Raw genomic sequence first — 26,339 nt, 5'->3', positions numbered from 1 at the left:
CTGGGAGCCCTCAGGCGTTGACCCCCATCACCCTCCAATCGCCTGATCGGCCCCTTGCCCAGGCCTGACGCCTCCGCCAGAGGTGTCAGGCTTGGACAGGGGACCCCCATCTCACCCTGATCACTGGCTCTGGCCCCCGCCCAGGCCTGAGGCCTCTGGCCCAGGAATCATGCCTGGGCATGGGACCCCCATCTCCCTCTGATCGCTTGCTCCACCCCCCGCCCAAGCCTGACGCCTCTGACCCAGGCTTCAGGCCTGGGCAAGGGGACCATCATATCCCCCCAATCCCCGGCTCTGCCCCCCACCCAGGCCTGATGCCTCAGCCGAGGAGTTGACCCTCATCACCCTCCGATCACCAATCACCGGATCGGCCCCTTGACCAGGCCTGAGGCCTCCGGCAGAGGTGTCAGGCCTGGGCAGGGGACCCCCAGCTCCCCGCGGTTGCAGGCTCCGCCCCTGCCCAGGCCTAACGCCTCTGGCCTAGGCGTCCGGCCCAGGCAGCGGGGACCTGCAGTGGCAGCGGGGGGCGCCGCGATTGTGGGCTTCGCTTTAGGCCCAGGCAAGGGACCCCTAGCTCCTGGGACTGCCAGCTTCGACCTTGCCCAGCTCCCATCGCTGGCTCCACCCCTACTTCCTGCTATCACTGGCCAGGGCGGCAAAGGCGCCTGATTCTCCGATCATGGCTGGGGGGCAGGGCAAAGGCGGCCCCAGGGCCGCCTTTGCCCTGCCCCCCAGCTCTTAGCTCCCCCCTGGGTTTCTGATCACTGTCAGTGGCAGGGGGCTTCTTCCTGCTTTCCCTTTCGCCTCCCTGCATTGTGCCTACATATGCAAATTAGCCACCATCTTGTTGGCAGTTAACTGCCAATCTTAGTTGGCAGTTAACTGCCAATCTTAGTTGGCAGTTAATTTGCATATAGCCCTGATTAGCCAATGAAAAAGGTATCGCCGTACGCCAATTACCATTTTCCTCTTTTATTAGTGTAGATTAGTGTAGATTAATTTGCTTAAACCCTTCATCTTTTTCACCTAGTCCCCCAGGTCCCCACCCCTCTGACAGCTGTCAGTCTGTTCTTTGTATCTATGCGTCTGTTTCTATTTTGTTTGTTAGCTTATTTTGTTCATTAGATTCTACATATAAATGACATCATATGGTACTTGAGTTTCTCTGACTGGCTTATTTCACTTAGCATTATACTTTCCAGGTCCACCTATGTTTCGCAAAGGGTAAGATTTCCTTCTTTTTTATGGATGAGTAGTATTCCAGCTTTTTTATCCACTCATCTATTGATGGCTCTAGGTCTGCTTCCAAATCTTGGCTATTGTAAATAGTGGTACAGTGAACATAGGGGTGCATATATTCTTTCTAACTAGTGTTTTGGGTTTCTTCTGGTACATTGCCAGAAGTGGAATTGCTGCATCATAAGGCAGTTCCATTTTTAATTTTTTGAGGAAACTCCATACTGCTTCCCACAGTGGCTGCACCAGGCTGCATTCCCACCAACAGTGCACGAGGGTTTCCTTTTCTCCACATCTTTGCCAACATTTGTTGTTTGTTGATTTATTGATGATAGCCACCTGACAGGTATGAGGTGATATTTCATTATGATTTTAATTTGCATTTCTCTGATGATTAGTGACATTAAGCATCTTTACATATGTCTATTGGCCATTGGTATGTCCTCTTTGGAGAAGTGCCTATTCAAGTCCTTTCCCCATTTTTTAATTGGATTGTCTGTTTGTTTTTTTGGTGTTGAGTTTTATAAGTTCTTTATAAATTTTGGATATTAACCCCTTATCAGATGTATCATTGGTGAGCATGTTCTTCCATTCAGTGGGCTGTCTTTTCGTTTTGTTAATGGTTTCCTTTGCTGTGCAAAAACTTTTTAGTTAGGTGTAGTCTCATTTGTTTATTTTGTTTGTTTCCCTTGCCCTAGGCGATAAATCAGAAAAAATATTGCTACGAGAAAGGTCAGAGATTTACTGCTGTTTTCTTCTAGAATTTTTATGGTTTTGAGTCTAACATTTAAGTCTTTAATCCATTTTGAGTTTATTCTTGCATATGGTGTAAGAAGGTGGTCTGGCTTTTTTTTTTTTTTTTTTTTTTGCATGTATCTATCTAATTTTTTTCTAACACCTTTTGTTTAATAGATTATCTTTATCCCATTATATGTTCTTGCCTCCTTTGTCAAATTCAAAAAACCCCCACAACTTTGAAAAACAAAGTTTCAGGACTATCACTAAACCTGATTTAAGCTACAGTAATGAAGATGGTATGGTATTCGTATCAAGAAAGACAAATACAGCCCTGGCCGGTTTGGCTCACTGGATAGAGCATCGGCCTGGGGACTGAAGAGTCCCAGGATCGATTCTGATCAAAGGCATGTACCTTGGTTGCAGGCACATTCCCAGTAGCGGGTGTGCAGGAGGCAGCTGATCGATGCTTCTCTCTCATCGATATTTCTAACTCTCTGTCCCTCTCCCTTCCTCTCTGTAAAAAATCAGTAAAATAGATTTTTTTTAAAAAAAGAAAGACAAATACAGGCCCGGCTGGTGTGGCTTAGTGGTGAGCCTCAACTTATCTACCAGGAGGTCATGGTTTGATTCCTGGTGAGGGCACATGCCCTGATTTTGGGCTCCATCCCCAATAGAGGACGTGCAGGAGGCACCTGATCACTAATTCTCTCTCATCATTGAGGTTTCTAGCTCTCTCTCCCTTTCCCTTCTTCTCTGAAATCAATAAAATATATATTTTTTAAAAATTAATAAATTAGAAAGATAAGCCAAAGCTATTTTTAAACCATAGTCTCAGTGCCCTAGGAATTTATGTTTTGCAAAGACTTGAATAGCTATTTATATAATTAATTTGGCAGTGACTCATTACAGAAATGTGTTTCTGTTCTCAGGTCATCTTGAAAGTACCAGTTTCAATCACAGCACTTACTTTCAGACATATTTTCCTCTCTCACTCATAATTAATAATTTCCTTGGGAGGAAAGCCCCATAAAATGAGAATGAAATGCCATTGCCCTACTTTAAATCTTCCCATCAGGCACCAGGTTAGCTTGGGAGGGAGACTTGTCTCAAGAGGCAGGTGTCCCCTCTTCTCTGCGTTATAAGTGTGTGTTCCTTATGTTTAATTAGATTTCTCTTGTTTATTACAGTATTGTTTTCATCCATGTCTGAGAATAATATTGCTGACAAGATCACTTCCTAATTCAGGGATATGTAGATGTAGATGTCAAATTTCATTAGTATTAACCTTCAGGGTCTTTTCAAATCCTTTTATATGGTACAAAAATATTGTGTAGTGAATATATTTCACAATAGGTTTGGGCTACCTAGGAATAATTTAACAGAAATATTCTTTTGAGTATATCAGCTGTGTCTGCCTATGATAGTCTCCAGGTACGGTCATTAATAAAATATCTATCTATATAAAAGCCTAAGCAACCGTCGCAACTGAATGGATGACCAAACAGGCTGCGTGGGGCGACCAGGCCAGCAGGGGGGTTAATGAGGGCTGACCAAACGACTGAGCAGCAGGCTGTGTAGGGCAACCAGGCTGGCAGAGGGGCAGTTAGGAGTGACCAGGCCAGCAGGGGGGGCAGTTAGGAGTGACCAGGCCAGCAGGGGGGGCAGTGAGGGGTGATCAGGCAGGCAGGCAGGTGAGCAGTTAGGAGCCAGTGGTCCCGGATTGTGAGAGGGATATCCCAGAAGGATTGGGCCTAAACCGGCAGTTGGAACTCCCCCGTGGGGTCCCAGATTAGAGAGGGTGCAGGCTGGGCTGAGGGGACCCCTTTCCCTCCTCCCGCCATGCATGAATTTCATGCATCAGGCCTCTAGTATATGGATGAAATCTAAAGGTGCTGAGTTATGTTGCCATGTAACTGAGCGTTAACTTTGCTGGGCCTTTCTCTTCCATAAACTGGGGCAAAACTATCTCTCTCATAGGATCATCATGAGGATTAAATGAGCTCGTGAACGTACAACCCTCAGTGTACAACTAGCACAGTGTCTAGCACATAGCAAGTGCCGAATAAGTTGTAACTATTATTAATATTTTTTCTTTTTTACTGCTTATTACTTCAATTTTTCTCTTCTAAAATGAGTATTCTGGGGTTGTCTCCCCTTTTCCTATTTTTTTTTTTTTGTGTGTGTGATTAGTTGATACCTTATGTCCCTGTTTAGACTTGGGTAAAATTATGAATTTGGCAAAAATTGAGTTACACGCCCCTTCCAGTGCATCTCATTCCCTTCAACCCCTTAGCACCTGCCCCAACAGCTCTCATCCAGCACCCCCAAAAGGACCCATTTCTGAAAGCTCTGCTTGTGGCCAACTTTCTCACAGCCCCCTTAAAGGTGTAGCAGATATTGGCTTAAGTTGCAGCGTGGAGGCCCTCATAGTGGATGAAAATAATAGAGCTGGGATTTTGACAGCTTCATTCTTAACCAGTTTGTTGATTTCTTTAGCCAAGTTCATTTACTTAGACCCCAAATCCACCATCTATGGGTTCTTGTGAAGATCAAATTATAATGTAAGTGCAAGTACTTTTAGGAAAGGCTATGCAGATAATAGCCATTATGGAATCTCATCTTTAACAAGTCAGTTCAATCTACTTCTTCTACAAAATTGTTACTGATAGAATGATACCCCAGCCCCACTCTCCCACTCCAGAACTGATCATACTCTTTAAATACATACATATATATATATATATATATATAATCACTCCAGAACTTATCATACTCTTTAAATATATATATAATTTTAATTGATTTCAGAGAGGAAGGGTGAGAGAGATAGAAACATCAATGATGAGAGAGAATCACTGATTGTCTGCTTCCTGCACACCCCACACTGGGGATTAAGTCACAGCCTGAGCATGTGCCCCGACTGGGAATCTGACGGTGACCTCCTGGTTCACAGGTCAATGCTCAACCACTGAGCCATGCCTGCCGGGCGATCACACTTTCCCGAGCCCCCATTGTACAGACCCCTATCATAACATCTGCTTGTTTGCATTTCTGCTTTCACACATTAGACATTCTTGTCTCAAATTTATAAAATACTGTGATTTTTACACTCTCACTGAACAAACAGAACCAGCATTGAGTCTTGTTTCAAACTGGTGTAGCTAATTTGTATGCTATAATGTATCCTGTTCTACCATGTTTCCCATAATCTCAAACGGTTCTCCTTTCCTCTGATGTATTGAAACAAAAAAGGGGGGGCATCAGTAAATGTCAACAGTAAAGATAAATTTTTTAAAAACTGAGGAGATACAGATCATTTCAAAACCTGGCCTGTTACGATGTGGAGGGAAGAGGTCACATCTTAGCAGGGCCTCCCAGAAACTATGAGACCATGTTCTACTTAGCTCCAAATACCCTGTGCCTGACACAGTGTATGAAACATAGCAGGGCAATAATAATAGTTGAATAAATAATTAAAGAAAATTATTTACTAGGGACTCAGGAAGACCCCAAACTTTTAAGATCTAAGTGAATCTCTAACAGTAAAGATTCCGATTTCATAACAGGAGACAAAGAAACAACAACAATTCTCCTCTTCCTCCTCCTCCTCCTCCTCCTCCTCCTCCTCCTCCTCCTCCTCCTCCTCTTCCCCTTCCTCCTCCTCTTCCCCTTCCTCCTCCTCCTCCTCCTCCTCCTCCTCCTCCTCCTCTTCCCCTTCCTCCTCCTTTTCCTCCTCCTACATCTCCTGGCACTCCATAAATCATATTATGTAGTGTGCATTAGCCTCTCTTATTATTGTAAGGGCTTTTCCACACAAAGTGTGAGGCCATACAGGAACTCTAAAAAGCACACCTTGTCATGTAAGTCTTCTTTTAAAAAGATAGAAAACACGTGTTGCTGTTGTTATTGAGTTCTTTCTGTGTTTAGATATCCAAGTTTGAACTATAATGAACATTGGTTTGTTATGACTTTAATCATAAATTTTTCCTACACATGAATTCAAACGAATCAAGCTCTTCCTATGGGTTTGTTTTGTTTTCCCCTAGCAGTCCTGTCTTAAATAACATGGGGTCTAGTCTTCTTTGAAATTTTCTCTGGTTTCATAATGCAGCTTTATGATTGGTTCTCACCATCTGGATCACACTGGGAAAGGGGAAAGAACTGGGCTTTCATTTGCATTTATTTTAACCTTAGCCAATGTAAACTTTCTCCAGCTTCCAGTGCAGGTCAGCAATTTAAAGTTGCAATATCCATAGAAATCGTATCTTGTTGTCCTGTCCTAGAAGTTCTGAGTTAGTTCAGGGTGGAACTGGAGTCTCAGGCAGAGTGTGTGCGGACCCCTGCCGCTGCTTAACCGAGAGGTTAAGGGGACTTACTGCACCCAACCCAAAATGGTTGGTGTGCAGAAAGAGCTGCATAAATCCTAAATGTTGGATTTAGGATTTATACAGCTCTCTTAAAATCTTTAAGAGTGCAGAGGACATTTTTGGCATGAAATGTTGTTTCCTCTCTTCTTTGGCCAATGAAAAAATTTAAGTTGTTCCCTGTCTTTTCTTTTGAGAGTAGTTAGTCTGTATATGAGAATTGTTTTTGAGAATTTCATTTTCCACATTGTAACTCTAATTAAATCTCATCCACAGAGATGTAATTTGTGTGTCACAAATTCCCCTTTTCCCCATAAGATAGGAGATGCTTGTTTGAGCACATTTAAGGTGGACTCTTCACCCCAGCATTCCATCCTTTGCACTCTTCCTGCTCTTAGCCCCTGACTGGTTTCTCACACTTACCTGGCATTCTGGTTGGACAGAATTGTATCTCCTTTATTTGCTAAGTGTCTCCACTGGGGAGTCATTGCTCACCTGTTTGTTGTAAGGTGTTATTAATAGATGTAAAAGTCCTGAAGTTTGCATGATTCCTACTCTTTTTTTTTTCCACATATAAGATTGGATTCAAGGTTATTCCTGGAACAATGTCACTCTCACTCACTCGCCTTGCATTGGGAATAACCCTGAGTGTGCCCAGAGGGATGTGTCAGGAATAGGAATGTCATCTGTCATGTGTTGCATGGAAGGAGAAACAGAAGGTGGAAAAGCTCAATGTTAGAGAATAAGCTCTTTGATCAAAATGTCTGTGTCTAATTTTGTGTCTGACAAATTTCCAAGATGAGTTAATCAGTACAACCCAAAAGGTTAATACGTTCCCCAGACCATTATTCCAAAGAAGGAGAAGACGTGAGGCATTTTGCGGTTGTTTTTGGCATCACATTTCAAAAAGTGAATTTCCTTCTTGTAAAAGGCTTACGGCACGTAGAAACTGAGGAGGGCTTTGCTCGCTGCCGGCCAGGGCCACCATCCAGAGCCATTAGGTACAAGGGTCACTTTCATAACCCACCATCGCAATACCTCACCTTATGTTTTTCTGCCTAGTGGTTCCGGTAAAATTGTTATCACAAGTTAGTACCCTTAAGTCTAACTTATTCAGAAGGAATAGGTGGCTGATATTGTCATTTGAGGACTAAGAAATATTTGTTCTAGACATCTGATCCAATCTGTATTTTTATTGAATGTGTAATTGGTGAGAAAATAGCAAAGACAAATTTAAATGCTTGCATCTCTAACCTTGTCACAGCGCCTGAGCATTCATTCATCATCATTATCTTGGGTTTCTGTAGCCAGCAGACTTCATAGGAAAGCAAGCACTGAAACAGATTAAAGCCGAGGGGCTGAAACGGAGACTGGTCTGCCTCACCTTGGCCACGGACGATGTAGATCCGGAGGGAAATGAAAGCATCTGGCACAAGGGCAAGGTGAGTGCTGAGTCCCTCGGTGCAGGGCCATGTGGCTTTTCTACAAGGGAAACTCTCCTTGTCTGTTTCCTTTTAGAGCTTTTGCAATTTATTTATCTCTCTGAGAGACGACACACTTGATTTCTCAGCTGACATTTGAGAAACAAATCAATTAACTAAAAGAAAAACAAAATGCTACGCATTTTTGAAAACATAAAATTCATATGCTTTGATTAAAGAATATAAACCCAAGAACGTGAAATACATTACATAATGAGGAAGGTATGATTTAGAGGGTAAAGTCATCTACTTGTTTGCCACATCCCTATTTGTGAATGCAAGAGATAAATCCTACATAATAAAAGCCTAATACACTAAGTGTCCGGTCGTCCTGTTGGCCGTTCAACCAATCAAAGCATAATATGCTAATGATATGCTAAGGCCGCTCAACCAGTTGCTATGACGTGCACTGACCACCAGGGGGAAGACGCTCCAGCTGGTAGTTTAGCTTGCTGCTGGGGTCCGGCTGATCGGGACTGAGCGAGATGGGCCAGACACAACCTGGAGCCCTCCCACGGTCCCTCCCCAGCTGGCCAACCTCCCGCATCCCTCCCCAGCCCCGATTGTGCACCAGCAGGGTCCCTCGGCCTGGCCTGCACCCTCTCACAACCCAGGACTCCTCAGGGGATATCAGAGAGCTGGTTTCAGCCTGATCCCACATGCCAGGCTGAGGGACCCAACTGGTGCATGAATTCATGCACCGGGCCTCTAGTTTTATATAAAGAATTTGGCATTCTTGACTTAGCTTCTTTCAGAAGATAGCGATTCTAACCTTATCACATTAGCAGAAAAAAATTTCCAAATGAAAGCTTCTGTGACAATAAAGGGTAGAACCTTATAAAGTAAAGTGGACAGTAGAAACCACTTGGCCCTTCAGGAAGAGTAAATTACCTTCTTCTCACTTTGGAATGTTACATCTCATCCTTTCTTCAGTAAAATCAGGTAACTCACTGAGAGACTTCATTTCCACCACTTTGATGACTATTGTAAAACCCAATTTGGCTCAAGATTTTGCCGGTGTTACCAGGCAGGTGGAGGTAACTCAGCTTAGACCAAGGGGCGGACACAGGGCCTTCACTTAAACAACTGGTCCATATTGAACAGTGTCTGCTTGGCCAATACCCAACATCTAAGAGCCCATGCCTGGGTTTTTTCCCATGCACTGCAGCCTACTTAATATTTGTTTCCATTTCCCCCATATTTTCAGGGAAAAAAGCACTGGAGGTGGGGAAGGCAGTGGGATCAAATATCGGCCTTTGGATTACTAAAGAAATGGGCATGGACTGGGGTGTGGGTCAGCTGGACATAGAACTAACATCTACAGAGTTCCTACTATGTGCTGGATGTCTTTTATGTCCTCTCCAATCTGATTTTACCACATCCTTCCCAGATACCTATGATCATCTTCATTTTAATGAGGCTGATCATTTTGATGAAGCTTTGGGGCTCAGAGAGGTGAAGTAAGTGGCCTGAGGTTATACAGCTCGTGATTGATGGAGCTGATTTCTGACCCAGGTATAGTTGGTCCTTGAGTTGCTGATCCTTTATTCTAAGCCATGCTGAATACCCCAATTTACTCTCTTCTCTGCCTCTGCTGATGTCCCACTGTATACTCTGCAGCGCTAATTATATGCCCACAGCTCTTGTAATCCGAGTAGCAGGTGGATGCTATTAGACACTATGACGCCAACAGACTTTTCTCAGATCTCAAACTCTTAAGCCACTCACCTAGAATTATGCTGAGTTTGTTCTTCTGTTTGAACCATTCCTACTCTTTCCTCACTGCTTCCCCTTCCTCTTTCTGTTCTAAACGTCTTTGCCAGCCCTCTTTTCCTAATAGGCTCTTCCTCCAGTTTCAACCAGACTGTTAGCCATCTTAAATATGATACCCAAGTTAAAGTAAAAAAAAAACCTGGACACCTGTACCCTAAATTTACACAATGTCACATGTTAATTATATCTCAAAGCGGGGGTGGAGGGGTGTGGAGGAAACCTTGGGGAGCCCAAGTTCGGTTTTGAATCTTCCTTTGTCATATCTGTGCACTGGGTTTACGTGCTCTACTGTTCATCTTTCCTACTGTATGCCCTCTGCTTAATCTACTTATAGGGTCCTTTATTGATAACATATCTCTTAAATTTCCTGATATCACTTGTCTGCTCTTTGGTGCTTAATAGGGTCACTAACCACCCTCTTTGATCCTCTTTATACTCTAGAACAGTGGTTCTCAACCTTCCTAATGCCACGACCCTTTAATACAGTTCCTCATGTTGTGGTGATCCCCAACCATAAAATTGTTTTCGTTGCTACTTCATAACTGTAATTTAGCTACTGTTATGAATCGTAATGTAAATATCTGATATGCAGGATGTATTTTCATTGTTACAAATTGAACATAATTAAAGCATAGTGATTAATCACAAAAACAATATGTAATTATATATTCCATATGTGTTTTCCCATGGTCTTAGGCGACCCCTGTGAAAGGACCATTCGACCCCCAAAATGGTTGAGAACCGCTGCTCTAGAATGATATGAAATCGTTTTTGCTTTTTATTTCCCAACTTCGTCTGGACTTTTACAGCCTTTGGTATTTGCCATTCCATTCTTGCAAATATTTCCACTTAGAGAGATAGGGTAGAGATAAAGTCATGTTCTTAGCAAGTTTTAATCAAGAATTTACTATGTGCCAGCAATATTCTAGGGATACTGCAGTGAACAAAATAGGCAAGAGTGATATGGAATTTAGATTCCAGGGGAAGGAGAGAGAGACAATGAACATAATAAATTAAATAAGTGTCATGTCAGAGAGTGATTAGTACCCTGAGGGAAAGTAAAGCCCAACTGGGAGAAGGGCAGTGCTGGACAAAGGGATTATAATTTTAAATAAGGTTTATTTTTAAAAAAATTAAGGCCCAAAGTTGGGAATGGGAAGGGGTTTCATTAGTTCAGTGGTTCTCAACCTGTGGGTCGTGACCCCCTTTGGTGGTCGAATGACCCTTTCACAGGGGTCACCTAAGACCATCCTGCATATCAGATATTTACATTACGATTCATAACAGTAGCAACGTTACAGTTATAAAGTAGAAACAAAAATAATTTTATGGTTGGGTCACAACATAAGGAATTGTATTTAAAGGGCCAGAAGGTTGAGAACCACTGCATTAGTTATAAAAGCAGCTTTGCTGGTAAGTAAGTTTTGAAGAAGTTTATGGAGAAGTAAGTGTGAGAATTTAGAAAGTCATATTTTTCATTATTCATAAACTAAAACGCAGCAAAAACACTACAATATAGCATCCAGTTTAAATGATGTGACCGCTTTCAAAGGCCATTTACCATGTTGTCTTCTCTACGTCAGCTAGAGGTGTCTTCAAGTCTCATAAGGGAAGAATGAGAAAAGGGTAGAAATAAACGAGGCTTGTTCACATTGGTAAAACAGGCCAGCGTTTGATTTCAAAAGAATATGAGAGTGAGTGTGTCTTAGGCAGAGGGTGTGGGCGGGTTGTTCTTGGGATTTGCTGATAAAACTAAGCAATGCATTTAATTGAATCTGGAGGATTTTAAGGTAGAAACAACGTAAGATGTATGCTAGAAAAAAATATTTTCCTGGCTGTTTAGTAATAGGATAAAAGGAAAGGCCAGACTTCTAAAATACTCTGGGTTACTAACTCCTCGGTTAGAGAGAAATTAAAGGAGAAATTAAAGTAGCAGAAAGCAAAGCATTTGATAAATGTCTTCAAAATAGCATTCACAAAATAAATATACTACTATTTCTTTAACTTACTAACGCAGAAATCACTGCTGGGCTTTTAAGAGATAGGAAGTCCTGAGGAAATGGTGTACACAGTCTCAGAGTGATTGTGGGGTTTTGACCCCGTGAGTTAGGGGATTTGGTCAAGAGACTTGCCCAGGCCTCTTCCTGTTTTCTTAAGACGCCCAAGCAAGTCAGGGTAACTTTCCCAAGAATCCAGACACAGATCTCTGTTTTACAGACTGGGAAGTGAAACCGAAGTTACCAAGAAGGACTTTCAAAAAGCAATGCTTAAAACTCCAACCTCCCTGACCCAGATCGCTGTCTTAGATCACTTACCTATGATCTAAAGGAGAAAAATGTGTGTTCTCTAGGCAATACTTGGGCAGTTAATAATCTTCAAGAGAAGCCTTTACTAACGAATACATTGATGTTTGTTTGTTTGTTTGTTTCTAACCAACCAGTTCTCACCATAACAAGTTGGGAAATGATATGGAGAGCTTCTGATTTGGGATTTCAACGAGATAGTTAACAACTAGGGCTGCAGAGATAGGAGTCTATATTTAATGTCATCAAAGTGTAGCTTCTAAAAGACTAGATACACTATCATAAGACGGTTGACTAGTGGGTTCCTTGTGGAGGCAGCTGAACGACCACCAGGCAGATGCACGCCCATGAATGTTTGGGGTCACCAGCCCTCTGGGCTAGGCTGGGAGGCTGGAGGATTAGTGCATGTGTGCACCCAGGAGAAGCCGTGTGGAGCAGGGCTGTAAACCAGGTTTTGCTTTTGTTGCCTTCCTTTTACATTTTTAAATGTGGCATTTTAACCTGACATATGTACTTACATTGTAATCTGCTTTTCCTTCCCTTTCAACCTTTCCTTTAGATCTGGTTTCCACTAATCTTATCTTCTAATCAGGATTGTTTTATAAATTTATTTCTTTATTTTGTAGCTTAAAGCTTTGTTTTCCTCTCCTGAGTTTGATTCCTTGTCAAGTATTGTCCTGTTTTGCCTTCCCAAGTTATCCTGTTTCATCCTCCTTAATTTGGATTGTTCCTGCCTAACACTATGTCTCCACTCATCCTGAAAAGTTGTCATCCTCCATCTCCACCTATCTAGTTTCACCGCCTTGAAAGTGTAGAACAAATCCTGGCTTCATTATGTTGACAGTCTTGATTTCGTGTTATATTTTCTTGTATCTCTGTTAATTCCTTGGAACTAGGCCTCTGCTAGTTGTCTAGAATGTACAGAGTAGAGCTAGAGAGGGTAAAAGTTAACATTTATTTACGTGCCTGGCAATTGCCTGGAATTGTTAAATGCTAGTTGTAAGTCATAAGGAATATTCACTTCCCATTGACTATATATATATATATATATATATATATATATATATAGAGAGAGAGAGAGAGAGAGAGAGAGAGAGAGAGAATTGTTTGGTTTTTGTTTTTTTATTAATTCTCACCCGAGGATATTTTTTCCATTGATTTTTAGAGAGAGGGGAAGGAGAGGGAGAGACAGAGAAACATTGATGTAAGAGAGACACATTGATTGGTTGCCTCCCGAATGTGCCCTGACTGGGGCTGGAGATCAAGCCTGCAAACAAGGTATGTACCCTTGACTGGACTCGAACCCAAAACTCTTCAATCCATGGGCCAATGCTCTAATCACCGAGCAACCGACTAGAGCCCATTGACTATATATTAATAAGTAGTTTAATTGAGCACCATTTTGAGCACGTTTTTTGAACCCCCTCAGGGATAGTTAACTAAGTTTGCATTTGGGTTTTTAGATTTTTTCCCCCCATTTATTTATTATTGCCATACTGTTTGATAATAGAAGAGAATTTTCATTTAAACTTTAAAAAGCATCTCTTCTATTATCAAACAGTATGGCAATAATTTAAATTCTTCTTCCTATTAGATTTCTTGGCATGAAACGAGCAAAATACTGCCAGGCATTAAAACACTAGTTGTTATTATTTAAAATAAAAAATGTCAAAGTAATATAGACATATACTTTGAGAATTATTTTTCATAATTTATACATTTTCATTAATTTTTCTCAAAAAAGTGAAGTTCTCCTCCTGGTGTTATACCCACAGACTTATTTGTGAGTTGAGTCTATAATGTGTTTCCATCGGGAGGGGGAGCACAGAGCTGTGACCTGGCTGCTGAAGATTGCAGGGTCTTGTTTTTCAGGTGGTTGGCAACACGACCTCTGGAAGCTACAGTTACAGCATCCAGAAGAGCCTGGCTTTTGCATACGTCCCCATAGAGCTGAGTAAGGTGGGACAACAAGTGGAAGTTGAACTACTAGGCAAACATTACCCAGCAATCATCATTCAAGAACCCTTGGTATTGACGGAACCAACCAGAAACCGACTTCAGAAAAAAGGTGGAAAGGACAAAATTTGAAAAAGACCTTCAGCAGTCAGCTGAATTATGGTTGCTACACGATTGTACTCAAAATTATAATTGATTTGTGGGAACAGGAAACCAAGGATTCATTTCAAAATCATCAAAATCCAGATTTAGAATCTTAAAATCTTTCTCCTGTTTCCTCAGCAAGACAGAATAATTGATTAACACTTGCCATTGTTGTTTCAAATGAAGAAATTGGAAATGACCATTTTTATTATCCTATATTGTTTCTTATAAAATTCAATCAGTAAAATATCTTGGCACTTGCTAATTAATATACAATCATTGTTACAACAGAATTAAAAGAATTAGAAGAATTTTAGGAACATATACATATGGTTTTTATTAGATGAAAACAAATTAATAAATTATGTTTTACATAAAAACATGCAATACTGTTAATGGATTTACTGCATTGAGAAATATTTTCTTAGTTGATAAAGAATAATTTTAATTTCTCATAATATATATTTGTTGAAAATAGTATAATTTAATATTAATATATAACATTTTATTCACTTCTCTGAAATATTTACTTTCTTAATAAATTCCCTGAAAGCAGCTTTATGGGACATTATTATTGTCCTTTCAAAGGTTGTTTTAGAAGAGAAATTGCAAAAAAAGAACAGTCTTTCAAATGAAGCGATACTTGTAAACCTTCTGAAATGAAGCTGAAATATAAATAGGTTGTGCCAGTACAAACACAGTTTGAATATTGAACACTTCTCTTTGGGAAAGAATTAATGTAAGTTGACATCACTCTGTGCTGTTCTGAATATCATTTCACAAAGTATTCGACAAATCAGGTCAAACAAGAGCTTAAAAGTTGTGTACAGCAAGAAAACAAATTCATTTAAAAATGCATCTTTGATATACTTCTTGAAATTATTTGGCTTTAGTTCACTGAGTAAGTCACATTTTTTATAAAAGGTAGTTGATCATTTATAATTTATTATATACTTGTTACACATTTATTGAACTTTTCTTAGGTATTCAAAAAAGCTGAATATGAAGCGTGATAAGATTCTGTAATTATTACACATTTTCAAATAATTTCTTGCAAGTTTTGAAAAGGTGTCAAGTTTGCATTTTAAGTGTTTCATAACAGTAATTATATATTAGAACACCTCAACATGCCATTTATTTCTCTTTGGAGTGTCCTCTTAAATAAGAAAAGGAAGAAATCCTCTTGGTAACAAACATTTCCTAATTATCAAGCATTATCCAGACCTTATATCTTAGTTCTGGTATTAGGTGCTGGTTAATGATGTTGGGAATCAAGAGATCCCTATTCTCATTTTCTACCTTTCTGTAGCCCTGTAACCTTGGAATATTCACTTACTGTCTCTGGATTTCTCTTCTGCAAGATAGACTCTTCTAGGTTCTTTTTTTTTACACTATAATAACAAGAGGCAATAATGAAAGTACAGCATTGAATTCATGTCATACAGTTAATATAGCCCTAAAACAGATCAATAGAAGAATGGAATGTTGAGATGAATATTAAACATTTAAAGAAACCCTGTCCACAGTATATAAAAGAAATTTACATCCTGATTTCCTTCAGAAGCTGCCCCATTCCTTCTTTGTTATGTGTTAGGTGCTATTTGGTTTTGCAGGTCACCCCAGCACCCCACCTCCACCCAGCCAGTGGTCTGGCCTAGGTTTGACCTATGACTGACAAACCACTTGGCAATGGAAAGATGAGCCAAGTTAACCAGATTTTTCCCCGCATAAATTCGAACTGTGAACCCCCAGAGAGTAAGCTGATGAGCACTAAAAGCTGGAGATGAAAAGGCATGTGGAAAGAGAAGCTTTGGAGCCTTGGGCAAGGCGAGCTCCTCATAAGCAGAGGGGCCCTGAGTGGGACGGAGAGAGTGAAAGAACCGCTCTTCCAGCCCTCACTCCCAACGGCTAGCAGCCAGTTCTTAGGTGAGAACCCTGACTCAAAAGAGCCTCTAAAACCCGCAGCTTCTGGGAAGTGAACCATGCACTCGGGCCTCAAAGGCGTGGGCCCAAGACTAGTGTCGGCTGTGAACAGCAAACGCCTGGCATGCCTGAGAGCACCCAAGTCGGCGGGAGCCGTGTCTACAGCTTAGAAAAAGGTTTTCAAGGATATGATGGCGAATGACGGACACTTGCTTCTCTTGAGCCTGGAAAGCTTCTTGGAACTGTCAAAGCATTTCCAGTCCACACATTCTCAAAATGTTTATGGCTGTTACGTGACTAATGGTCACATCCTAACTAACCTGTCTTTATCCTTTTCTACAGATAGGAAAGGCGACAGAAAAAAATATTTTAAAGTAAGCTGTGTGGGACATTGAATAGGAGACAGATTAGATTTGGGAATTTTAGTGCGAGGACTTTGTGCATATTTGAATTGAGCAAAAAGAAAGGTTGACATTAGGGAACACAGCAGCTCTGAAAAGAAGAAAGTTTCAATTGGGAAATAGCATCCTTTAGCCAAGGTCTCAAAAAAGCAGGGAACCAAAAATTCAGTTAATTATACTTTTGTCTGATGATCTTCATGTAAAAATTAAAATGATCATCCTGTCTTCTCTCTGCCATCAGTGAATCTCTAGAATAGGCCAGTAGTTTATAGATACTACATTATCTATACTAATAAAAGGGTAATATGCTAATTAGATTGGATATCTTCAGGACATTCTTCCAGACATCCTTCCGGACAAAGCCACAGTGGCGGGGGCCGAGGCAGAGGTGGTTAGGGGCAATCAGGCTGGCAGGGGAGGGTAGTTGGGGGCAAGATCAGGCCGGCAGGGGAGAGCATTCGGGGACGAGATCAGGCCGGCAGGGGAGGGCAGTTAGGAGCGATGAAGCAGGCAGAGGCAGTTAGGGGTGATCAGGCAGGCAGGCAGGTGAGTGGTTAGGAGCCAGAGGTCCCAGATTGCAAGTGGCAGTCGGACATCCCCAAGGGATCCCTGATTGGAGAGGGTGCAGGCTGGGCTGAGGGAACGTCCCCCCATGAATTTCTTGCATTGGGCCATTAGTGGAATATAAAAGGGAAACATATTACTTAATTATATTGTATCCAGGTATGATTTTGTGAGTATTAGCATGTCATGAAGTGAGGTGGCAAAGTGGTATAAAGGCTACTGGACTGAAAGCCAGATGACTTGCTTTTCCCAGCTCTGCCACCAACCAAGCACAAATTACATAATCACCTACTAAAGCCTTCTCTGCATTGAAAGTTCTATGAGTAACTACTTTCCTTGGTAAAGTATTCATTAGTCTACACTGCAATCCACGCACTGGAAAGCAGTGAACAGACATGGTCCTTGCCTTTATAGAGCTTACAAAATAGAGAGGTCAAACATTTAACCAAAACAACAGCAGCAAATGTTATATTTAGTCACAAAGGTGCCATGAAACCTAAGGGGAGAGAACATTTTGAGGCGAGGATGGCAAACAATGTCAAAAGATGAAAGATGTAATATTAAAGGCTGAAAATGCCCCTTGGGTATCAGAAAGCAATCGGCTACAAGTAAGAAAATACCCCATTAACAGCAGTTTAAGCAATTATTTATTTTACTAAATCATACAAGAAATCTAGAGGTAGGCTCAATGATATCATTAAGTATCTCAGTTCCTTTTTTTCCTCCTCCCCCAAAAACAGTTTAGTATAAATCTTTTGTTGTTGCAATTGTTGATGTTTTGGTCATCTATCTATCTATCTATCTCTTTCAAATTAGCATATTTTTATTACCTACCTTCATAAATATTGTATTCTACATGGAAATTAATTTAAAGAACCCCAATAATATTGTGATAAGTTTGCATGGTGACAGATGATTACATTTTAAGGTATATAAATGTCAAATCATTATACTGTACACCTGAAACTAAAAAAATATTGTATACCAATTATACTTCAATAAAAAGAAAGAACTCTTAGTTATACTGTAAGCCCATAACACTCACAAACTCAGCTGCATGCATTCATTTCCAAGTAAGTGCTTTAGTGCTGGAAACTTCATGTTTCTTCAGGCATAGTTTGGGCCTTCAGGGCTCATAGAACCAGTTATCCTTTAAACAATATGTTGGAAATAAGGACAGCAGAGTGATCATAAATACAAAGAAGCAGGTTCAGTTTCTTCAGTTCTGTCATTCTGTGTGATCACTTAGAGTTTCTATTTATGTTTATTATTTGCATTATGAAATAGAGGGAAAACTTGTGAGGCATAATATTGTGTTCAGTAAGTAAAAAAATTTTAATTCATACATGAAATATCTTACTGACTTTGAATATCTTTAAAATTCAAGCTTCTTTTTTTAAATTGTTAATTGGGTTAAAGTTAAAGGAAGAACTAAGAAAATATAATGCCACATCAGTAATACAATTTAATAGTTACCTAAGTTGTAACTTTTCAGTAAATTATTAGTGACTGGACAAATTATTTACATAAAATATTATATCAGATTCTAATCAAAGGAACAATATGTAGGAATTGTGGAAAAGGCAATTAACTAGAAAAAAACTAAGGAAATGGTCATTTATTCAGAAAAAGCAATCAAATTTTAAAAAATCCCAGGAAAAACAACAAAAGATGCTGGCCTTAAACAGCTAGAAGAAGTCAAGAAGCAGTATTTGAATGCCTTGACCTTTTTCATCAAATAATGTCAATATTTGTTATCATTCAGCCATCTTCTCTGATTTTAGAAGATAAAGAGCAACTTTAGAAATATTTATCAGCCTATATAATAAAAGCCTAATATGCAAATTGACCAAACAGCAGAACAACCAGCAGAACAACTGGTTGCTATGAAGCACACTGACCATCAGGGGGCAGATGCTCAATGCAGGAGCTGCCCCCAGTCACTGTCCCCAGGCCAGCCAAGGCCGATGCTAGCGGCGGCCCCTGATTGTCCTGCCAGTTGCCCTGCAGAGGGAGGCGACCAGTGGCAGTGGTGGGGGGCTTGGCCATCCAGTGGGCGGCACCAGGCCAGCCAATGTGGGTGCCAGCAGGGGTTCCCCAGTTGCCCCACCGGTTGCCCTACAGATCGGCTCTGATCACCGGCCAGGCCTAGGGACCCTACCCGTGCCTGAATTTTGTGCACCGGGCTTCTAGTATATAATAGAAATGTATGATAGATTTTCTGATAAGGACATTTCTGTGGAAAAATTTTAACTAAGAGATATTTGAAAGTTACTATGATTGTTCCCAAGGGAACAGAGATGTAGACAGTACTGCAATTTCTGCAGTTTGTTGTTAAAGGACATTTTTATGAATCTCTGCCAAACTTATCATTATGTTAAAGTCTTTTTCTAATTACTGATACATCTGTTGGTCATGTAAAAGAAGCTTTAGAAATTAAAAGCTTAAAATGTTCTGCAATCAACTATGTGCAAAGATAACTGGACAAATCTGGCTCTGCCATGTATTAAACATTAATATATGAAGAAGATTAATTTCAGTGAAGTCACTGCAAAGCTTAAGGCTTAAAAACAGAAAAGGTGACTTTATTACTTATAGCCAGTAGACCAATTTATCACAACAGCTCAATTTGTAGATATATTTCCCTTTTTTTAAAAAAAAACACATTAATTTTGCCCATCCAGCATGGCTCAGTGGTTGAGTGTTGACCTATGAACCAGGAGGAAATGGTATAATTCCTGGTCAGGGCATATGCCCAGGTTGTGGTCTCAGTCCCCAGTGTGGGGCATATAGGAAGCAAGTGATCAATGATTCTCTCTCATCATTGATGTTTCTATCTCTCCTTTTCCCTTCCTCTCTGAAATCAATTAAAATATATTTAAAAAAAACATTAATTTAAAAATATTAACCTCTTGCTTTTTTGTACTATAGTATTTATTTTATGTCTATTTTTCTTATTCATTTGTTGTTTCTTACTATTATAGGAGAATATTTTCACCCTTTCAGTTTCTCTTCTGGTCATTATTATTCATTTTATTTCGTAATTATTACTAAAAAATAGTTGTGTCATATGAAAAAGGTAGGGTTTTTAAAAAAGTGACCCTCACTTAATCTGGTCATCTCACTAGCTAAGATGGCTTCTTCATTCACATGTCTGGTTTTTCACCAAGGGTGACTGTTACAGCTGGGGCTGGCAGAGTTTGTCTCTCCATGGGCCTCTCCATGTGACTAACTTCTAACCGGTAGGTCAAAGGAGGGAACTTAACCTGGAGAACCAGGAAGGAATGCCCTGAGGGGCTGCCAAGGTGATACTCGGACCATAGACAGAGGAGCTGCTAGTGGGAGCTGGAACCACAGAAGAGATACAGCTATGCTGCTGAAGATGCTACCCAAAGCAGAATGAATGGAAGTAACACCCTGACTTCTCTCTTCCTCCCATTCTCCCGGCTCTTACCAGCACCTCCCATTTGCTGAACCTAACTGGAGCTAAGGAGGTAAAGGAGCCTGGGACATGTAGTTTATAGGATTTGACCTCTCCTGTGATACAGAGCAGAGCAGAGAAAGATCATGAAATGGATTATATAGCAATAGACAATGACCATCATACAACACAAACATAATCCGTTCAGCCCTGGCCAAAGGGGTCAGGTCAAGAGATGCAAACATGTCTACTTAGGATGGAGGGAAGTTGTGACATGGCCTAATGCACTAGTGTTTCTAGGAGGTGTTGAGACTTAATTTTCGCTGTACACCTCTTTAACTTAACATTTTTAAAAAACTATGTACACGTTTCACTTTTTAAAAGCTATGTATATATAAAACTTTCTTATCTAGCAAGAATAGATTCTTACCTTCTTGGTCATACAGTATGACTATTTTAAATACAGTGGTCACATTGGTTGAGATATTTAAGCATGATTGAAAAGAGTTAGCTTAGAACTGCTTAAGAAATTGGTGTATGATGTAAAAAGTTCAGTACAGAAAACATGAATGCAATTCAGTTGTATATAATAAATATTGTGTGAACATGAAGGCTTAGGTTGTGTGAAAAGTAAGGAGAAGGAATGAAGAAGTGAGACAAAGTGCCAACAGCAACATCCTGTTTCTTGATCTGTTAGTTAACTTGGTGGTTACATGGGTGCGTTCACTTTCTGAGAATCCATTGACTGGTGCACTTTTGTGCGATCTCATACACAAAAAATGCTATGCCAAAATCACTTTAAAAAAAAATTAAATCTTTATTGTTCAGATTATTACAATTGTCCCTCTTTTTTCCCCGCATAGCTCCCCTCTACCCGGTTCCCACCCCACCCTCTTCCCTTACCCCCCCACCCAAGTGTCCTCATCGATAGGTGTATGATTTTTGTCCAGTCTCTTCCTGCACCCCCCACACCCGTTTCCCCCCCGAGAATTGTCAGACCACTCCCTTTCTATGCCCGATTCTATTATATTCACCAGTTTATTCTGTTTATCAGATTTTTTATTCACTTGATTTTTAGATTCACTTGTTGATAGATATGTACTTGTTCATAATTTTTATCTTTACCTTTTTCTTCTTCTTCCTCTTCTTAAAGAATACCTTTCAGCATTTCATATAATACTGGTTTAGTAGTGATGAACTCCTTTAGCTTTTTCTTATCTGTGAAGCTCTTTATCTGACCTTCAATTCTGAATGATAGCTTTGCTGGGTAAAGTAATCTTGGTTGTAGGTTCTTGGCATTCATCACTTTGAATATTTCTTGCCACTCCCTTCTGGCCTGCATAGTTTCTGTTGAGAAATCAGCTGACAATCTTATGGGTACTCCCTTGTAGGTAACTGACTTTCTTTCTCTTGCTGCTTTTAAGATTCTCTCTTTGTCTTTTGCTCTTGGCATTTTAATGATGATGTGTCTTGGTGTGGTCCTCTTTGGATTCCTTTTGTTTGGGGTTCTCTGCACTTCCTGGACTTGTAAGTCTATTTCTAGGGGAAGTTTTCTGTCATTATTTCTTCAAATAGGTTTTCAATATCTTGCTCTCTCTCTTCTTCTGGCACCCCCATAATTCGGATGTTGGTTCACTTGAAGTTTTCCCAGAGGCTCCTTACACTATCTTCATATTTTTGGATTCTTTTTCCTTTTTGCTTTTCCGGTTGGGTGTTTTTTACTTCTTTGTATTTCAAATCTTTGACTTGATTCTTGTGATCCTCTAGTCTGCTGTTGGTTCTCTGTATAATATTCTTTATTTTAGTCAGTGTATGCTTAATTTCTATTTGGTCCTTTTTCATATCCTCAAGGGTCTCACTAGATTTATTGAGGGTCTCACTAAATTTATCGGCGGTTTCTAGAAAATTCTTGAAAAACCTTATAACTGTGGTTTTGAACTCTATATCCTGTAGTTTGCTTTCCTCCATTTCTGTCATTTGTGACCTGTTTCTTTGTCTCTGCATTTTGGCTGCTTTCCTGTGTTGATAAGATGGCTTTCTGTGCTAGGTGTCCTATAGGGCCCAGTGGCTCAGCCTCCCCAATTACCTGAGGTGAACACTCTTGGTGCTCCCCTTTGTGGGCTTTGTGCACATTCTTGTTGTAGTTAAGCCTTGATTGTAGTTGGTATCACTGGGAGGAATTGACCTCCAGGCCAATTGGCTGTGAGAATCAGCTGTGTCTATGATGGGAGAACTTCTGTGCTGTAGACACCCTTATGGGGCAAGACTTGCTTCAGTGGTGTTTTGGTGCTCACTGAGTCTGCCCCCTGAGTGTGTCCCTTATGGATCTGAGGAGTTGTAATCTGGATGGTCCCACTCTGACCACTGGGTACACTGGCTCTTGGATCTCTAAGGAGGTGCTAATTTAGCCTCTGCCTGAGGCTACCCAGCAGGAGCTATGGAGAGAGCTGCAGATTCCTTTTCTTTGTTTGGGATTTGGAGGTGCCAAAATGAGGCCCAGCTGAGAAGCAATGCAAGCTGCTGTGGGGCCTTGGGCCTTCTTTTGGCTGTTCTGGGTCTCTTGACCCAGCTGCAGTTTGTTAGGTAATTTTAGATTGCAAAGGGCCAGGTCATTCATATGCAAAAGCCTCTGTGCATGGCTTGGGTGGGGCAGGGTCTCAGGGAATCAACAGGGTGGAGCAAACAGCTATGGCTGATCCTCAGTCCTGCCCTAAGAGGCCCTGGGTCTCAGTGTCCCGTGGTAATCGCTGCAAGCACCTCTGAGAGAAAGCCTCCCTCGAGTTCTGCCTGCTGCCAGACAGTCCAGTTTCTCCTGGTATGAATCTGGGTCCCCAGAGACTCGCCCAGAACTGGAGTTCAGAGCAGTCTGGAGCTTGTGACTCCCTCCCGATTGAAAAAGACAACAGCGTCCTCAGTTGCTAGCCCTTTCCGTGTGCCTCTGTACCTCTGCACTTTACTTCCGCACCTCCTCTGAGTCTCAGTGTGCTTTTCTCTTTCCTTCTAGTTGTAGAATTTCCACTCAGCCAGCCTTCCTGTGGTTCTGGATGATGTTCATTTTGTCTTTTAGTTGTATTTTTGAAGTGGTGGTGCAAGGCAGCAATTTCAGGTGTCTACCTATGCTGCTATCTTGGTTTCTCTCTCCAAAATCTCTTTATATGTTGCTATTTCCAATCTCTACTCTTGCCTTGTTGGTTTTAAGGAGGTAGGAGGTGATAAACAATGGACAGGAGGAGGGGGTCAAAGGAGTTTCAATTCAAGTTGGCCCCAAGCCGTTGTTTATCCGGATTATCAATTTCTGAAAGTTGGAGAATATTGGAGCTAAAAGAAATCTTTCATCTTTTTTTAATCTGACCTTTTCCTCCTAACACACACACACATACACCAACACACAAAATAAACCAACACTAAACTGAAGATGCTTCTTTCAGAGAATGAGCTACCTGTGTGCTTGGAACCTTGATGATTGTTAACGCAGTGATAAAGGGTGTCCCAAAATTCACGCAAGATTTGAATTTTACGCCATTTGTGCCGTAAAGTGTTGCCAATGAAAAAAACGATAGCGTGACAGCTGACAGTTCAGGGTTATTAAAAATGGAGCGCTACACAAAAGAACAACGCGTTTTCATTGTTGAGCAATATTTTAAAAATAATGAAGGTTTGGCAGCTACAGTTCGCAAGTTTCGTGCAAAATATGGTCAGAATAGGGATTTAACTTCATCAGCTGTGAAGAGATTAATTAAAAAGTTTAGGGAGACTGGATCAATTAGTGATCTTAAACACTCTGGCCGTCCTTCAACAAGTTATTCAACACAAAACATCGAAGCAGTTCCTGAGAGTGTTGCTGATAGTCCAGGGACATCAATTCGGCACCGTGGTCAAGAATTGGACATTTCGAGAAGTTCTCTACAGCGTATTTTCACGAAAGATTTGCATATTCATGCTTACAAAGTTCAATTGACTCAAGAACTGAAGCCTACTGATCACGCACAGTGAATAGAGTTTGTTGAATGGATTATGGAAACACAACAAATGGATGTTGATTTTTCGAACAAAATCATCTTCAGCGATGAGGCTCATTTTCATCTTGATGGCTTGGTTAATTGACAAAATTGTCACATTTTGGTTTCAGAAAATCCACAAGTGATTGTTGAGAAACAAATGCATCCACAACGTGTCACTGTTTGGTGCGGATTTTGGGCTGGAGGCACCATCGGACCATTCTTCTTTGAAAATGCAGCTGCTCAGGCAATAGCAGTTAATGGTGCTTGCTATTGAGACATAATAATCCATTTACCCAATATGCTATTCCATAAATAACCCTATACTGTATACTTTATGAAGCAATAAAAAATGTACAATTTTTAATTATAAACCTGTGTTCTCTATCAAAATTACTTCTTGCGTGAATTTTGGGACACCCTTTAGTAGTTAGCTCTGAGAATGGTTATGACTTATGCTTATGACTGGCAACTAGGAGAACACTCATCTGTAAGTCCAATATATGACCTTACAGGCCTTTGAGAAGGTCCTCTCCCCCTGCCTCACTCAGACATGGTAGAAACAAATCCATACCAGATCAGTTTCCACATGTATTATGAAAATACTTTCATAGCTGGCATCTAAAGTAACAAAGTTTGGCTATTCTTTCTGATGTTTGAGTCTATCTCCTTCTGGACTATTCAGGGTAGTAAATGGGGCAATGAGTAACACCAACCACAATTTACCACATTTATTTAGTGAATTTCAGGTTTTCTAAGAAAGACCTCTTGCCATCCTTATCTCTACTGCAACGGTTAAGCATTTAGAGAGTGTTTAAAATTGCTTAACCTTTGTGTGCAATAGTTATTTCAAAGGCACTGAACCAAAAACAGGTTGAGGGAAGCACTGAAACACAGGTATCCTGACTTCTGAGCATAGCTTATAGCCAGTGAGCACCATGCCAAGAACCAGGGGCACTGCAAACTGGAGAAACCAAGAGACAAGAGCATCTACGTGATTTTCTTAGTGCACAGCCTTTGGGCTTTCCAAACATGTTCATTGAGGGGTATTTATTCTTGGCACCCTGTTCTCACAATGCATTTTACTTTTTGTTTAAATGCAAATTATGTTAGTATTACTATTAACAAAATGTTATTAGAAATAGATAATATATGCACAGACCTAAAATTTAGAAGGCATAAAGGACATATAGTGAAAAGTTATAGTCTCTCTCCTACACCTGTCCTTAGTTAACCAGTCTACCCAGAGACAACTAATGCTATTTTTTCTTCTGTATCCTTAAGATACTCTATACATACGTAAGCATCTCTCTCAATATATGAGTATATATATATATATATATGTATATATATACACATATGTACATATATTTTTAAGCAAATGAAAGCATACCATACATAGTTCTTTGCTTAACTTTTAAAATTTAATGGTATATCTTGAATATTATTCCATACCATCATTTTAATTGTTTATCCAGGCTCTACTATTTGTCTTTTTCTAATAAAAATAAGGCTAAAATGAATATCTTGATGCATATAAAGTTTCTTACATTGAGTATATTTGGAGGATAAATCCATACAACTGGATTTGTTGGTTAAAGTGTATGTGCATTTTGACATATAGGCAAAATGTTTGCCTTAGAGGTTGTGTCAAATTTCATTTCTGCGATTAATATATAAGAGGGCTTGTTTCTTTACACCCTACTCAAAGCCTTGTGCTATCACTAGTATCCATGTTATATTATTGAAGTTTTAATTTGTATTTCTCCTTCTGATGATATTGAATATCTATTCATGTATTTAATGACCACTTACATTTTTTTAAAAAAATATGTTGTTATTGATTTTAGAGAGAGGAAGAAAGAGGGAGCGAGAGATAGAAACATGGATGAGAGAGAAACATCAATCAGCTGCCTCCTGCACACCCCATAGTGGGGATTGAGCCTGCAACCTGGGCATATGTCCTGACTGGGAATCGAACTGGCAACCTCCTGGTGCATGAGACAATGCTCAACCAACTAAGCCACACTGGCTGGA

General features: G+C 40.4%; 1 protein-coding gene across 1 annotated transcript in view; it reads left to right on the top strand.

Moving 5' to 3' along the window:
- The window catches only part of DMGDH (dimethylglycine dehydrogenase), a gene marked incomplete at its 5' end in the record, with an annotated part of 53,888 nt that extends 39,518 nt beyond the window's left edge, over positions 1-14,370 (top strand). Inside the window, 2 exons of the mRNA XM_081090500.1 lie at positions 7,646-7,780; positions 13,768-14,370. Coding sequence (XP_080946626.1) covers positions 7,646-7,780; positions 13,768-13,983 — 351 coding nt within the window. The 3' untranslated portion in view covers positions 13,984-14,370. The remainder of the gene's footprint in view (positions 1-7,645; positions 7,781-13,767) is intronic.
- Positions 14,371-26,339: the final 11,969 nt, after the last annotated feature.

This window comes from Myotis nattereri, assembly GCF_964212035.1.
Source record: "Myotis nattereri genome assembly, chromosome: 4".
NCBI classification, from domain to species: Eukaryota; Metazoa; Chordata; class Mammalia; order Chiroptera; family Vespertilionidae; genus Myotis; species Myotis nattereri.
Note: the sequence above shows the minus strand (reverse complement) of the source record. Positions and strands in the feature narration are given on the sequence as shown.